Source organism: Penicillium atrosanguineum (genome assembly GCF_028827265.1).
Source record: "Penicillium atrosanguineum strain IBT 20685 chromosome Unknown utg000006l_segment0_segment0, whole genome shotgun sequence".
Lineage (NCBI taxonomy): Eukaryota > Fungi > Ascomycota > Eurotiomycetes > Eurotiales > Aspergillaceae > Penicillium > Penicillium atrosanguineum.
Window position 1 is genome coordinate 1826879 of NW_026623138.1, and position 16469 is coordinate 1843347.

The 16469-nt window shown below is 49.0% G+C and overlaps 6 protein-coding genes across 6 annotated transcripts; 3 read left to right on the forward strand and 3 right to left on the reverse strand.

Moving 5' to 3' along the window:
* Nucleotides 1–176: 176 nt before the first annotated feature.
* Nucleotides 177–1538, forward strand: N7443_007832 (RNA-binding protein; the record flags this gene model as incomplete). The annotated part of the gene is made up of 3 exons (XM_056887888.1): nucleotides 177–643; nucleotides 697–1310; nucleotides 1420–1538. 3 exons carry the CDS (start codon nucleotides 177–179, stop codon nucleotides 1536–1538), a joined length of 1200 nt encoding a protein of 399 aa, XP_056739579.1.
* A 677-nt stretch (nucleotides 1539–2215) lies between these two features.
* N7443_007833 (DUF3659 domain-containing protein) lies at nucleotides 2216–6036 on the reverse strand (the record flags this gene model as incomplete). Its single annotated transcript, XM_056887889.1, has 2 exons — nucleotides 2216–2713; nucleotides 2764–6036. The coding sequence occupies 2 exons, from the start codon at nucleotides 6034–6036 to the stop codon at nucleotides 2216–2218; spliced, it is 3771 nt and encodes a 1256-aa protein (XP_056739580.1).
* Nucleotides 6037–7826: 1790 nt separating this feature from the next.
* Nucleotides 7827–8510, forward strand: N7443_007834 (uncharacterized protein; the record flags this gene model as incomplete). Its single annotated transcript, XM_056887890.1, has 1 exon — nucleotides 7827–8510. One exon carries the CDS (start codon nucleotides 7827–7829, stop codon nucleotides 8508–8510), a length of 684 nt encoding a protein of 227 aa, XP_056739581.1.
* A 127-nt stretch (nucleotides 8511–8637) lies between these two features.
* Nucleotides 8638–10558, reverse strand: N7443_007835 (uncharacterized protein; the record flags this gene model as incomplete). Its single annotated transcript, XM_056887891.1, has 7 exons — nucleotides 8638–8658; nucleotides 8723–9001; nucleotides 9073–9509; nucleotides 9562–9746; nucleotides 9800–9871; nucleotides 9930–10164; nucleotides 10219–10558. The coding sequence occupies 7 exons, from the start codon at nucleotides 10556–10558 to the stop codon at nucleotides 8638–8640; spliced, it is 1569 nt and encodes a 522-aa protein (XP_056739582.1).
* Nucleotides 10559–12292: 1734 nt separating this feature from the next.
* On the forward strand, nucleotides 12293–13936 carry N7443_007836 (fungal specific transcription factor domain-containing protein; the record flags this gene model as incomplete). Its single annotated transcript, XM_056887892.1, has 5 exons — nucleotides 12293–12295; nucleotides 12345–12407; nucleotides 12461–12796; nucleotides 12842–13279; nucleotides 13328–13936. 5 exons carry the CDS (start codon nucleotides 12293–12295, stop codon nucleotides 13934–13936), a joined length of 1449 nt encoding a protein of 482 aa, XP_056739583.1.
* A 204-nt stretch (nucleotides 13937–14140) lies between these two features.
* N7443_007837 (uncharacterized protein) lies at nucleotides 14141–15990 on the reverse strand (the record flags this gene model as incomplete). The annotated part of the gene is made up of 4 exons (XM_056887893.1): nucleotides 14141–15089; nucleotides 15155–15616; nucleotides 15667–15819; nucleotides 15878–15990. 4 exons carry the CDS (start codon nucleotides 15988–15990, stop codon nucleotides 14141–14143), a joined length of 1677 nt encoding a protein of 558 aa, XP_056739584.1.
* Between the last annotated feature and the right edge of the window lie 479 nt (nucleotides 15991–16469).

Consider the following 16469-nt stretch of genomic DNA (forward strand, 5'->3'; position numbering starts at 1 on the left):
GAATAGGAATCATTCTCCATGCTAATTGACGGCCTGTATCTACAGACATGTACTCTCCTTGAAATCCGGAAACAAGAGGCAAACGAAAGAGAAGGGCCTGTGTATTATCCAACCTCGCTTTATCCAAAATCGAAATTCTTGCTCAGAGCCTGTCCGCCCGGACTTTCTAGTTCACAATGGCTACGGAAGATGATAACTTCGATATTGATATCTATGGGGATGGAGGCAATGAGCAGGGAGATCAGAACCATGACGACTCAGAGCTTGTACTAGATGCTCCGGAGCCTGCGCCTCAGAAGCCTCAATCAGTGCCTCAGAACCAGCCTGCGCCTCAGGCGCCATCGGAAAGTGCGACACAAACGAAGCCTCAACCCCAACCAGTTCCTTCCTCTAATGGAGATCACGACATGGCGCAACACAACACCCCCCACCAAGGCGCCCCGACTCCTCAGCAAGGCGTAAAGCGCAAGGAATACGACGATCGCCCGATGGACGACGCTGCTACAACAGCTCTTCTCATCTCAGACCTTTTCTGGTGGACAACTGACGATGATGTTCGCGGCTGGGCAGTCGATGCTGGTTGCGAACTTGAGCTTAAGGATGTGACTTTCAGCGAACACAAGGTCAACGGCAAGAGCAAAGGGTAAGGGTAATGTCGTTTCGATCGCAATTGATCCACTGACCCTGTGAACATAGTCAAGCTTTCGTGGAGTTCACCACCCCCCAGGCTGCCACAGCTGTTAAGCACAAGATCGAAGAATTCGGCCTAACAGGCAGGAAGTACATGGTCAACTACACCAACCCTCACAGTAACCCCTTCCGAACCCTTCCCAAGGACGCCCCGATGCGTAAAGACGGCAACCGGGGACCTGGCGGTGGCTTCAACGCCGGCGGCAACACCAACAACAACATGAACTTTGGCATGAATAACAACATGGGCGGCGGCGGCTTCCGCGGCCGTGGTGGCTACAACAACAGAGGAAATTTCAACAACCGAGGCGGCATGAACAATTTTAACCCGATGGGCGGCTTTCAAGGAGCTGCCCCTCCCGGCGGAAACATGATGGGCGGCTTCCAGGGTGGTCCTATGGGTGGCGGCATGCAGAATTACGGCTTTAACAACCGCGGCGGCATGATGGGTGGCGGCATGCGCGGCGGACCTGGTGGTATGCGCGGTGGCCGCGGAGGAAACATGGGCGGGAACATGATGGGAATGCCTGGGATGAACCCGATGGGCGGGATGGGCATGAACCCCATGGCTGGCGGTATGAATCCTATGATGGGTATGGGTGGAAACATGGGCATGCAAGGTGAGTAACTAGCATTACGTCTTGTTACACTCCTTTCGTCCGATCCCTTTTCGTCCGAACCTGTATCCCTCTTTACATGATCCTGTACTGATATGTTTTTGCTTTTCAGGTCAAGGTTTCCAAGGTCCTAACCCTGCTTTCAACCAGGGCTTCTTCAATAACCAGGGAGCTGGCGCTGGTGACGCATCGTGGAACCCCCATGGTGCGAAGCGCAGTCGACAGGAGTAATTTTCTTTGTCGCCTAACATTTTCTTTGCGATGCTGGCTACGGCGTTTTACCAGTCCTCAATTACTTGCTTTATCAGCTCTTTTTCGCTCTCAATCAGGTTTATGGAATCATCACTCGGACCGGCTTTTTATTTGATGGGAATCTTCTTCGCGGCATCGGGACGAAAATGGAACATCTACCTAGGTAGGGCACGTTCTGGCTCAGGTGGCTTGGATCTTTTCTTTTCTTTGATGTATTAGATGCAATTCGATGGTGTTCTTTCTTTCTCTTTATGTACTTTATAACTACCAATTGGTTGATGTACCGACACCTCGACTTGATGTGGTTTGATATGATACTTGCTGTCAATGACTCGAAAAGTCTTGTTGGAATAGCAGGCTGAATTTGATACGACTTATGAGATGAACACCTACACACGTGGAAATACTTATTACAGTTCTTCCGACGACAAAGGCGTCACTCAATCTGGGCAGTGCACAGAATGTAGGCCAGCAAAAGCCCGGATCATATTAGAATCAACTATTTAAACTACGTGAACTAGGTAACATACATCGCATGCAAATCATTTGAACCAGTCCGGCAAAAAGAAAAGCGAGAGACGTGTGCTGAAGTCTGGTTACTCGTGTTCGTCCATCCTCCTTCCGTGATCGTGTTCATGTTCGTGATCACATATCCCTCAACCAGACTTGCCCAGACCAAGACTACCGAGAAGGTTATCAATTCCTAGGCCACCAAGAAGCCCCCGAACCAGACCTCCGAGACCAAGACCATCAAGGAGGTTACCAAGAAGTCCTAGAACTCCGCTTAGAAGCAAGCCAACGGCCGCAATGATCTGGAACAAAGGCTCAGATAGCAAAGACCAAAGTGGATTGATCTTCTTCTTCGCATGAGGCATGTCAGCGATTCGCCGACGGCCATTCTCAATTGTGGTAGAGATCGTCTGCGAAAGTTGTTTCAGAAGATCAGCCAACTGGTATTCTTCCGATGTTGCTTCGCGCGCTACACTTCGGGCTTTGGCGGACGCTGCAATTTGACCATCGGGGTCCAGAGCTCGTAAGGATCCTTTGCATTCTTGCAACATGTTTCCAGCTTCTTCAATGATAGGCTTCACTGTCTTCACTAACTGTTCTTCGTCAAGCTCGTCTCGGGGTGTGCGATCTGCCCGTTCAATATGCTGGCCATTTTGTAAGTGACATGTAAATGAGATCAAGCAAAAGGTCTTACCTCGGTGATCTGCTTGCAAAGAGGCTCAACGGAATCCAGTGTCTGCTGCACAATTGACGACATCTTCTTTGCCAAGTCTCGATCATGTTCCTCCTTTTCCTTCTGTTCAAGTTCCTCGGGAGACAACTCGGGCTCTTCTTGCTCGGGCTCGGGCTCGGGCTCGGGCTCAGGCAGGTGCTCCAGCAAGGTGCATTCGCCGATCTTGTTGCCATCGTTATCCACGATGTAGCCATTGTCATCAATGGCCTTGCCAGCCAGAGATTTCAGATTGCCCTCCGTAAGTTGACCGATAAGATTGCCATCTTCGTCGCGCACTTCTCCCTCTCGGTTAACTTTCCGGCCACTCATCGGATTGATATCGCGCGGCTTTTCCTCTGGAATCCAAGGCTCTGAACGACCGATGACATTTCCGAGTTTGTCGATCACTTCTCCATCTTCGTCGACGGCTCGACCTTTCAATCGAAGCGCATCTCCTTCAACAAGCCTTCCGACGATTTGACCAGTGGAGTCTGTGACGGTGCCGTCTTTGGTGACCACTAGGCCCTCGAGCCCATAGAAAATGCCCTCTGCCTGCTCTCTCTCTGATTCAGGAATCAATTCGACAGAACCGAGCACTTTCCCATCGTCACTCCAGACTTGGCCTTCAGCGTCGACTTGCTTGCCTGCCAGCTTTTTAGGATTGCCAGAGATGAGGCGTCCCCACACGGATCCATGTTCATCAACGACATTTCCTAGCTTGTTGACCTTCATACCTTCAAGACTGGATAGATCTTCTTCTTCCTCCTCTTCCTCCGGTGGAGTATATGGCTCAGCCCGTCCGATGACATTGCCTCGCTTATCGATAATGTCACCATCGTCGTCCACAAGGAGGCCCTGCAGTTTCTGAGGATCGCCTTCGATGATCTTACCAACAATCTCACCGAATTCGTCCTCAACAAACCCGGTTTTTCGAGCCACCAGATCTCCCGTGCCCCCAAAAGGCGTGATGGCTTCGCGTTCATCTTCGGGAATCAAAGTAACCCGTCCAATGACTTCGCCACCATCACCCCAGATCTGGCCTTCAGCGTCGATTTTTCTGCCGGCTAGTACTTTTGGATCACCTTCGCTTATTTGAGCAACAGGGACTCCATCTGGACCTATAACGTTTCCAATCTTGTTAGGGGTCAGGCCCTCCAATTCTGAAAGATCTACGTCTTCCTCTGGTTCGGGCTCAGGCTCTTCCCAGGGCTCTGCTCTTCCCAGAAGATTACCGCGTTTGTCAAGAATATCACCGTCATCATCAACCGCTCTTCCAAGAAGCTTTCCGATTTCACCTTCGACAACTTGACCAACTGTGTTCCCATTGGCGTCGTGGACCCAGCCTTCCTCAGCGACAAACGGCTCATCAAAGTCCGCAAATGGGCCTTGCTCTTCCTCGTCTTCCGCAGGAAGAGCCTGAGCTTTGCCGATGATATTCCCTCTGTTGTCCCAGAATTGACCTTGATCATCAAGCTCGATGCCTTCCCGAGAGAGCTTTTTGGGGTCACCCTCGACAAGTTCACCAACAGGGATCCCGTCCTCATTGATAATTTTGCCAAGCTTGTTGCACTTGAGGCCTTCAAGCGTAGACAGAGGTGGTAGTTCCGGCACATTACCTTCTGCGGTTTTCTCAGGTTCTTCAATAGCCTCTTTAGAAACCAGTCGAGCTTTGCCTAGGATGTTGCCATCGTCGTCTAGGACCAGGCCCTTTTCGTTCACGGTCATACCGAGATTTTCCGATAGATCACCATCTTCGAGTTCACCGAGTACAGTGCCACTCGAATCAGTGATCTGTCCTTCTTCGTTGACTTGAAGGCCATCGAGAATCGATATATCATTTTCGACCATTTGTGCTGCTTCTTGCTGTATTGCCATTGCCTTATCGGCAACCTCCCCAGGTACCACCTCAACCTCTCCTATGATCTCTCCATCATCATCCAGGATCTGTCCTTGTTCATTAGGCACTTTACCGGCCAGAGCTTCGGGGTCTAGGTCTTCTTTGATCTGACCAAGGACGCCACCGTCTTCATCCAGTATCTTGCCTTCTTCATTGATGGTTTTGTCCTTGAGGATGGAAAGGTTTGGCAGTGACTCGCCTACCAAATCCTCAACTTGGTCAAGTTGTTCACCGGCATCCCCAGAAGATAGCAGCTCAACGCGGCCGACTAAATCACCATCATCATCGAGAATCTCGCCATTTTCATCCACTGTCCAACCGACTAACTCCTCAGGATTGCCTTCGACGAGCTTTCCCAGTACTCGACCAGACGAATCTTTGACCGAGCCGTCTTCCGCAAGAGGCAAGTTTGCGAGCCCTTTCAAGCCCAAGGAATCTTGGTCAGGAAGGGCTTCGGTTTTCTCGGCCAGATCTTCGTTGACAAGCTCCACACGCCCAATCAAATCGCCGTCTTCGTCCAAAATGTTTCCATCCTCGCCGACAGTTTGACCGGCCAGAGCTTCAGCCTCTCCCTCAGCCAGTCGCCCGATTTGATTGCCATCACCATCGAGGATCATACCATCTTCTCCAACTTCCAGGCCAGACAGAGAAGACAGATCGACTGGAAGGGCTGGAGCTTTCTCCGTTATCTCTTCCACTTTACCTCCCGCTCCATCAGCAGCTGGCTGGAGCGTGGTCGTGATGCTCTGCACCCCCGTCTGCATGCCATTTGCTGCTTCTTTCTTAACGGGGTCAGGCAACTGAGAATGGAGCTTGTTGGCCTTACTCGCAAAATTCGCAAGACCCGATGCAGCGTCTTTACCGCGTTGGAGGTATGATCTTCCTGCCGATCTAGAAGCCTGCGGAGGTTCCTTTACAGCATCTTCTCTCTGCTCCTCATTCACTTCATCTTCCTCTTCGATTGAGCCTGGTGCATTATCGACCAGCTCTAGCGGACCGTCATTTTTTTCGATTGACTCGCTTGGTATATCCGCGTCATCAATTTTTTCGATATCCTCTGCTTCGGTCTCCTTTGGCATTGAAACCTTTTCGGCCGGCTTTGGTGGCTTTTGAAGACGATTGGTTTGTTTAGCCTTGTCGGATGACTCTGAAGTAGGTGCTGGAGATAGACTCTTCAACCCCGGAGACTTGGACGATTTTGTAGGAATCCCGTTGGGTTTGGACCCGGCGGTCGCTTTCCGCGCAGGGGATGCAGTTTTTGGGACGTCTGGCTTTTTCCGTTCAGGTAGAGCGTCTTTAGGAGTTTGGCCCTTTTTTAGTGGGGTGCTAGATGCCCCCGGGGCTTTCTTCCCTAGCATAGGTTTGGCTTCTGGCTTTGCCATTTATACCGTCGTACTTTTGTTTTAGCTTTAGCTTTCGCTTTCGCTGTGTTCTATTCTTCGATATGAGTGATTCAATAAATAAGATATAGTTGAAGATAGTATTCTTAGTAAATAGAATTTTTTAAAACAGTTGATGCTTGATAACGTCTTTATAGGTCTTCGGCTCGAGTGCTAGCCACACGCCACAGCCACAGACGTACCACTCCACGCGCGATGAAAACAGTAAGCGAAGCACCTGTGGTATGATGGCAATATAATAAACCAATCACTGTTCATTTGAAGGGATTGAAAACTTGCGAGGAACATCTTTCGAAAGATGGCTGGAAGCTCTGGTGTCTTGTCGTCATTCCCGCCATCAAGCAACCACGGATATAGACGTCGGAGAGTGGCTGGAATGTCTTGGCAGTATGGCTCGCCACGGCACCATTTTTTTGCGACAGGATTGAGAAGCCACTTGTATTAAATTTACTGGATATTTCGAACTGTCAGAACACGTTCCTCGACTACCCAGCGTAGGTGGCTTAACTGTGGCTAATGCTCCATTATCCCCATCAGCGCTTCCATAGTTCGGGCTAAAGGAGCCAGCCATTCACAGGAACAGTGGACTAGAGAGCTATTTGTATTCAATGGTAGATGCTAAATTAACAATAATCTTGTTTAAACAACGCAAAGAAGATCAATGAAGCCACAATATCAAGCGGATACAGGTAGCCGTCACTTTTCCATTATTTCGTAAATCAAGTCCTTAATGGGTAAGCCTAGGATTTATATGGCAAGATGGCGCAAGATACACTCACAAAAGAGAAAGAGTCAGATCACCGCGAATACTAGCCTTCAATTCGACTTCAATGTCAAGGTTAAGGTCTAATCTCAAACTCAATGCAGTATTTGCCGGCTTCTCTGGACTTTGAACTGGCTGGAGTGGATCCATCCCTCGCCTTTGTACTTCACCATGAAGCTCTTGTACTGGGGGGACTGGCTGCACCAACGAAGAAGTCGAATTTAGCCGATCAAATTTAATTCCTCGAGCAGGCGGAGCATGTTGGGCGACAGTGGCTGTAGGCCGTGATTCCATTCGAGAAATATCTTCGATGTCCGAGTCTCGGTCGTATTGGTCGGAGATCACGCTAATGCTCTCGCCATCCTGCGAAATAGCTTCAGAAACCGAGTCACTTCTTCTTTTCCGATCGGTTGCTCTCCGTATATGCCCGTGGTCTTTAGATGGGACGGTTTCGGTAGTCGACTTCCGGCTCGGAGCCATTCTTTCCAAGCTCTCTGGGTGCAATGCGTGAAATTATGTAAAAGGAATAATTGAAAGGAACTTTGACACAGCGCAGTTTGGATTAAGAGAAATTGCGACTCTCAAATTCGCGTCCCTTCCATGAAAAGGCTCATCTCCGCATATCATGATGGGCCCACATATTGGAAAGTTTGGTACTAGACATGCTGTTTCCCCGGATCTTCATGAGCCAGGCCATCGAAATTTTCTTGTTTCCTGTCTGCTTTACGATTTTTCCTTCTGATACAAGTCTCCACTACCTCATTACGCGTCATATTGCCGGATGCAGAACGCTCGGCCGTAATACGGTTACGCCTCGGCCATCATTTCTAGCTCCAACAAAGCTATGTAGTTGACGTCAGGAGGCGAATCCATATGGTACTGTAAAGTGGTTCAAGGTAGGATAGCACGGCGCGCGCTGAATTGCGAAGCTTTCAACATTATTTTCACTGCCTTTATCGTTGTCATATCTCATCAATCGCCTAAAATGAAAGCGCCAGAAGACACTACACGGGGCGAAGTCAGTAATAGTAGCGCAAATGGTGCCACCCCTTCACAAAACCGACGACCCCGAAAACTCCGACCTCCACCGAAGCTTGGAAAGCGAACGACTCCCTCAGACGGACAAAGTGAAGGAGGCCAGCAGAGACAAAATGGGACTTCAGAAAGATCAAATTCCAATGAAGATCTAGAAATACCGAATGGTGTTACCTATGAGCAACGCGAGGGTAGTTTGAATATTCCGAATCAAGGGCAACCACCCGAGAAACGGAAGACATCCCCACGACCCAGGACACATCATCAGCGGACGACTGTCCGCCGAGAGTCGGCCCAATCCGCCGAACCAGATCAAACTCAAGTGGTCGAACGCGAACAAAGATCCAACAGCCCAGGAGGCCAGGTCCGAGAGACACGCGTTCAGCAAATGCTTAGTCCTAAAGTAAACGGTCAAGAAGTTGTTCCAGCCCAAGGCCAACATCCAGGGCAATCGGAAGGGGTTCTTTCAAATGGGACGAATGCAAATACTGGCCAAGTGATAGAAACCACTGAGGCAGTTACGGATTCCAAGAGCAACGATCAGTTGAAACTGAGGCTGGATTTGAATCTTGACATTGAGATTGAGCTGAAGGCTAAGATCCGCGGAGATTTGACCCTACAATTACTACAGTAAATCTTGGTCGAATAGAGTAATTCAGAGTCATTTCGACTATATCAAACAAAAATCTACTATGATACCTCCATTTCACACCAACGCCGCTTCGGAATAGACAGAAAGGTCTTGAATGATGCCAGTTAAGTCACCACACATAACGGAAATGCTAGTTCATTGTTAGCAAAGTCCACGATTCAAGGAATCAGCATGTGTGCCCTCGAAGTACATACTGAATTTTGCTTGTCCGTTAGATCTTTGAAATCTGTATCGCGGTGCACTGTTTCTCTAACGGCAGTCTCTCGAGCATCACGCCTCCTGTTCTCAAGCCAGCAGACCAACATGTAGGCTACAATAGTCAACAGAGATAGAACATAAGATCCAAGGATCGCGCCAGTGCCGAGGGGATAAAGAGGCGCCTGGTCGGACTTGAAAAACTGTGGCGATATAATGTTAGAGATGCAGTAGGAAATGAACATCATCGCGTTTACGGTGACTTTCTTAGTATGTCCCTATGAGAGCGAAATGTTTAATGGAAATCGACAGAATAAAGACCTGCTTTTTCATAGTTACTGAAACGTACCGCAGTATTGGCGCCAACGATGCTCAACGCCACAATATATGGGCCAAGGTAGAAGAAGCTTATGAACAAAGCTGCAAGTCGACTATGCAAAGAAGTAATCGGCAACGTATACAAAAATATAGCTGCAATCATGCCAATAATAATACCGAACATGATGAAGACACCGCGGAAGTGATACTTAGGGTAGTACTTTGCTGCAAGGAAGACGCCTCCATTGCAGATGTAGCTGGATGCAGTTTGAACCATGCCGTTGGGTATAGTCAGAAGTGCTGATTTCTGAGCGCTATAGCCTAGGCCTGAAACGATGAGTGGGCTGAAGTTTGTCAGTCCACCATTGGGGATGCTAATCCAGAGATTAAAAAGGAACATAAGCCAGACGCGGATATCGAGGAAGGCTTCGATGACTTGTTCTCTGCGGAAAGTCTTGTTTTCGATTCCTTGGGAATATTGTTAGTAAACTAAGTGGGGGCAATTCTCGAAGGATCATACCTGTCTGGTTCACTCTAATGCGATCGATGGCGATTGCTTTTTCACGCTCGGTGATAAATTTCGCACTAACTGGATTGTCTGAGAGGAAGATTCCAACCACGAGGCCATAGACTATGGTCATGCCGCCACAAATCCAGAAAAAGCTTTGCCAGATGTGAAAGTGGTCTGTCTTAATGAACCCAATGCTAAAGTCTTGAGTTAGAGAAGTGTATATGAGGAATGTAGGCTTTTGACCTACGCATAGCCAATGGGACCAGTGAAGCAGGTAGAAAGACCAGTGTACATGAGCCCATACCGGAGAGCTTGCTCCCTGTCCTTTTTTTAGTTCCATGTTCATTCCTTGAGTGGGAGAGTCAAGGGGAACTTACGGACGGGTGTACCACATGGATAAAATCAACATATTTCCCGGCACGATCGGGGCCTCGAGCAGGCCGAGCAGAAATCGGCAAGCCATGAGTTGAGAGAAGTTCGTTACAAACCCAGATCCAATGAGCACGCCTCCCCATACAAACATTGCAATGGACATTGTTTTAGCGACAGGCAATTTCTGTAGTAATGAGCCCGACGGGAAGCACCAGACCAGGTAGCCGAACTGAATAGATACTATTAGGATTTATCAGATGACGAGAGTACGAATACCCACGTAGAATATACTACCGATCCATGAATATTGATCGCCACTAAGATTAATATCGGTTCTGAGGCCATAGAGGGCGGCAGTGCCGTGGCTGACTTTGTCCATGGCTGGAAGCAAGACATTAAACCACAGGAGAGGGATTAATCGAATATCAAGCTTCCAACGTAGTCTTTGGACTTCTTTCTTGGAATATCCCTGCCCACCCTCAAACATTTCTGCCAGGCCGGCAGCGACATCTTCATTGCTTCGATTATGCTTAGAATATCTCTTGTCAACTTCGTAAACCTCGCCGACCATGTTCTGGGCATGGCTGTCAGCAGGCTCCACCCCCGACATAGACGACTGGAGCTTTTTGTCCATTCTGCTTCGATGTGAAAAGCTAGTCCAGACAAAATCCACTTCTTATTGATCCATTATAAGGCGGGCCACGTTGAGAGTATTTGTCTTGGTTAGCGGAGAGCTCTGCAGCATGCATGGCAGCTATCAAGGGCATAACCGGCCGATCACATATCGGACTTTGGAGTCCGACGGCCTTGGCAGACTGGAAGTAGAGGCGAGTTCTTGATAGTGAAATTGATTGGGAACTGCTTATCGTCGCGACTTCGTGCCGTTGGTCGCTAAACCGAGGATAAAGCCGTTATCTCCCACCTGACTCGAAAGATCTAGATTATTCATGAAGCTGGTTGCGCCCTTAGATTAAGATGGATCTAGGTAAGAACGGCTATGCTTCTTACCCCGCCCGGTACTAGGTCTAAGTTGAGCTACCGGGGTCTTTCCGTGGAATTGTTTCTTTGTTTGAATTAACTCAACCTAGACTCCTTTGAGCAAAGCTTATCGACCATCCAACCACAACTGACATTCGCTCCTCGCCACGGGCCTAGCTGACATGCTATCGGCGGATTTCTCCCGCCTGCACTTTTCCATCTCTTTTACTTTTGCAGAGTCCTAGAAGTTTCGGTTATCGGACTCCTCAATCTCCGCCTGATTCATTACGCCATGTCGCATATGATCTCCTATCTTCGCGAAGCAAGCGAGTTGATACCGGGAGATGACGACTTGCATCTAGACATAGGGGCGGCTTTAGACCGGCAGATCTGGGAGAGTAGCTATGTCCCCCCGGCTAAACGCCAGAGGATCCTAGCCTGCAAGAGATGCCGGGGGCGGAAGCAGAAATGCGACGGGGATGGTGAAAGCCCCTGCTCCAACTGTACGAGAGCAAATGAGAGTGGGTGATCTAGCGGAGCAACAGGCATGCGTCTAAAATATTGTCACTGATCATGATTCAGGATGTGAACCAACGGAACCTGCAGGTCTGCGAGCTCGGTACAAGGCAGTGTAAGAGTCCCTTTTTCTATTCCATGGTCTAGAACTTGGTTGACAATAAGAAGTTATGTTCAGTTACTAGAAGAACGACTGGGCCAACTTGAGAATTGGAGATCTGGGAATGCACCCACTGTGTCGGACGGTCTTCATGGGAACATGGCTCCCGTACAGCGAGCTGACGGATCCCAACCAAGCCGTGACAGGCAACAACCCACAAGTACACTGGATAGTGCTTTAAACACCGAAGAATTTTATCAACAGCCAACCATCTATCAGGCTCCAGCTTATTCAAGAGATGATTGGCACCACGATCAGATTAGACCGCCGGGCTATCGCTCGTCTTTCTCCTCACAATCATCTGTGGCTCGAAGCAGCCACTCACAAAGTTCTCAATCAGCTAAACATAAAATCGTGAACTCCCCACTGCAACCCCAAGCAAGTGATGAGAATGAATCCCAACTACCAAACGCCTCACAGAGCAGTGCAATCATTGCCACTCTGCCACCCATCCAAAGTCTGCTTGAAATTAACCAACTCACTGAGCCTTCAGATCGCCACGGATCTCTTGATATCCGTGTCGATCATCTTGCTCTATGGCCTGATGTCCTTCCGAAGTCTGTTGAGCAAAATATATGCAATACGTATTTTGAGAGAGGCAATACACGCTGGCCTTTTTTGCTAAAACGTGAATTCTGCTCATGGTATGCAAAATGGAAGCAAGCATTTAGCAGCAAAGAAGATTGCAAACTTTGGGAAGGTTTCTTTGTCCACATGGTTCGTTCTCCACAAAACCTTCCAAAAGTTGTCTGACACCTATATTTAGTTATTTGCAGTCAGCTTACTTCTTGACCCCAAGAATCCATCGACTGTATCATATGCATCGCAGGTGAGATGGTCTGTCCATACTACAAATTATCATTCAAGTGCTAACTTCCAAAGAACTTCTACGATCAGGCTGTGGTTCATTACCTGCCTCTCGTGCTGAGACATCCAAATCGTTTGAGGCATGTCCAAGCTTATCTAATGATGTCTATGCATTCGTTATTCTCCCCGTCCACGGACCAAATTTCTCTCATGACATCTGCCGCTATGCGGTATTGCGTCGTGTCCAAATTCCATCTTGTGGAATCTGAGCCTGAACCTCAGACCGCTGCTGCACAAGCGGATATACAAATGCGTCGCAGAGCCTTTTGGGCTGCTTATAGCTTCGATCGACTGGCTTGTGGTGTCTTAGGAATTCCATATTCGATCCCAGATGACAGTGTCACGGTCCCAGTAAGTAGAATTACTGCATTGCCGAAGCCGGTCTAATAGCTACAGCTCTTCGAAGATTTGGATGACGAATTATTAGTTGAGGACCCCATCCAGTATAGAGAACCATTGGTATTTACCACAGTCTCGTGGGCGCTGCACCGAGAACGATTGTTCTTGATTCAATCCGAAATTTTGAACCTCACATCCAGGAGCGACTTTTCACCAGATAGCGAGTCCTTTACAATATGGAGGGCCTCTGTCTTATCAAAACTGGAAAATTGGAGATTAAAGCTTTCGAAAGCAAGTACCTCGGAAGGTAGACACCCTGTGGATGAGCGTCTTATTTTAATCACCTACAATCTCTCCCTTCTCCTTCTTCACAAGCCTACCAAGGCGAATGTATGCGGTCAAACTGGTGACTGGGCTCTACGAGCAAGCCTTCAAATCATCATGATTTTTCGCAAATTTCAAAGTGGCAAAAAGATTCCTCACCCCTGGCTTGGAGTAAGTCTTGATGATCCTATCACAGATGATGACGCTCACAGGCCACAGCTCATTAATCAATTTTCTGTGGGAATAACCATGTTATATTGTCTCTGGGCTACACCACCACAGTCCCGCAGCGAGGCATACAATTCAAAAAATATTTTTCAGGCAGTCAGGTGCTGTTCGAACAACCTTGCCGTTTTTGCTGAGCGCTGGGAACAAGCTAGGGACCTCGTGGATGTTTTTGAGCTCCTAGCGACCGAGGTCCCTCTGGTGGAGGATATTCCTGCGAATGACAACCATAATCCGCGACCAGTAAAGCGTATTCGAGTTGAGATCGCAGACGAAATTTTGGGGAAGCTTCCCAATGTTCAGTCTGTGGTTCTGAATGGCGATACTTACCGCATGATCAAAGAAATGATCAGCGACGACTTGCCAACACACGTCGACGACCAGAAGACTCCCGCGACTGAGGCGGGTAGGGGGCTAGAAAACAGCATCAATAATCGATCAATGTTGACCGGCCACGTGCTTCCCAACGAGCCCAACAGCTCACCGGAATACCCTCTCTTTGGTTCCTACGTCCCGGAAGTTCAATCGGTTCCCCACTGGGAAAATATATCGCTTCAAAGCTTCAAGTTCCCGGGAAATGTCCAGGGATACGAGCCCCTCTGAAACATTACAAGCATGACGGGAATGGGATGAATGATCGACCGTAAATTCACGTACACCGAATGCTCCAAGGAACGCAGCTTTAGTAGTAGCGCGTATGTATGTAATGTGCTATCTGAACAGGAGCAGTTAGATAATTCAATCTATTTAGATTAATCACCCGCCATTGGTTCAGGATGAAACATGTATGAACGCCACCTAGGCCGCTTATACAATCCCCTCGGCATTCTCAGCAGAGGGTCCCATCTCACCCTTACCAGAAGTATCAACCTCAACCTTCTCCTCCGGTTCCCACATAGCCTCGCGCATGAAAGTGCTACGAGCCCGAATCTGCGGCCCCTTCAAGACCAAAACCACAGGCACAACCGACAACGCAATACCAATGAATCCAAGAAGAGTACCAGCCCAGCCGAAACCGAGGTTACTGAACAGTTGGGGCGAAGCGAGCGGTAAAAATGCACCAAATGAATTTCGTCCAAGAGAAGCAGCCGACAGGGCAGACGCAGCGTAGCGCTCATAAGCGTCGGTCAGGTAGTTAACGACAGCCATGTAGATGGAGTAGATACCGATACCGGCAGCGGTGATACCGATTGTTGGGACGATCCAGTGAATATCTGGCTGACTAGCCCAGCCATACCAGAACAGACCGGCCGCGAAAAGAATACTGCCGGGGATAGCGGTGTACAGTCTGGCCTCGGGGATTGGGGTACCGGGCTTCTCCGTGTTGCGGCCTGCAGAACGCTGGTAGAGCCAGTCCTGGAATGGGTTGATGATTGTACCGATGATGGCACCGACCGATATGGCAAGCTGGACCAAGCCAGTTGCGAGACTGCCCCAGTTGTAGTTTGTGGAATAGGTCTGCACAACACTGGAGAAGAACAGATACAGGATTCCCCAAGCGAAACTGATCCAGAGCGTAAAGAAGATGACCACAGGTTCAGAGGTCAACATGCGGGTTGGTCGTTGGAACGACAACTTCACCAGGGTAAGCTTGTTCGGCGCGTCAATCTCGGCGGCTGCGTACACCGGGCGGCCAGTTTCCTTGCGGATCTTTCTGGCGCGCGCTTTGAGGATAACGTCGGGTCGGGTTTCGCGGAGGATGAACCAGAACACGGGGATCAAGGCGGCATTATAAATGATCTGAATATAGAAAATCCTGAACAATGGATATATGAGCATGAATGATTGGAGATCAGATCTTCAAGATTCGGGTCAACTTACCAACGCCAGGGCTCGCTCTTAGGGATCTGTACGATAGCAGAACCAATGAACGGACCAAGTGCAATACCCACGACACTGGTGAAACCGAAGATTGACATGGGCAAGCTGCGAGCCTTGTTGCCGAACCAGACATCACTAATACTTCCACCGACGATGTTAATCGAAACAGAGGAAGCACCGCCGCCAAAGAACCGCGTCACGACCAAAGTCGCAAAGTTCTTTGCGAACGCGGATGGGAAGAGTGAGATGACTAGAATGATATAGGCGACGAAATATCCGGGCATTCGGCCGGAAGATTCGGTGAGAGGCACGAATATCAGAGGCCAGAAAGCCGCTCCCATATTCCAACTCGTGGTAGCCCAATAAAGGTTTGGGAAAGGTGAGTTCTGCACGTTGAACTCTGTTTCCATCCAGTCGTTGCCGGAGCCATAGGTTCCTGCAGGGAGACCGGTCAAGATAGAGCTATCATTCTGTCAGCGAGGTCGTGTTGAAGTATGAGAATCTTTTCGTACATGAAGCAGACAGTGAGGGTCAAAAGCCATTTGTACTTGGTGCCCCAGTTGAAAGGGTTCTCCGGATCATCAGGACCATTCCAGGTGTGAATCTCAATATCCTTGTAGGAAGGTATCTCCTTGCGAACATCACTATTAAAGAATCCCATCACCCTGCACGAAAGTCAGATTAGCCCAGGCACACGAGATCGTGCGAAGCAGGAACACCGACTTTCCCATGAAGCCAGACTTGGCCTTCGGCTTCTCAAAAGCAACAGGTTTCTCGACACCAGACTCAGCAGTCTCATAGACTGAGTTACCTCGAATCTCATCCTGGTCGGCCATGACGTGCAAAAATTCAGGTGACAGACCGTACGTGTCAAACGTCAACGTCAGGGGTCAAAGTCAACACCAGGGAGGAAAAGAAAACAAATAAGGCACGCGGAACAAATCGGTATCACAATTTTTTTTTTCTGGAGCTTCCTGTTCAAAGATTGGAACATATTCAAAACACGGCCGGAATATGCCCAACCCCGGCATGCCGAAAGCCAATAACAACGGCTCGGCATGCTTGGTTCCCCTTTCGGGTACTCGGTCGGGATTTGTGGCGAACGTTTCTGGCCACTATGTCATCGGGCCCGCTATATCCTTGGAAAACCCACCTTTCTATGCTACGGTGTGGAGCCTGTTCAAGGGAGAACTGCCCTTGCTTGACTTCGCCCGAGCTTTATCTGGTTTGGCCAAACCGGTTCGTCCTAGCGTTATATCCGTTGCATGTTTCCGTGCGCTCTAGACTCAGTTTTCACGGCCGAGGTTTTCGCGTA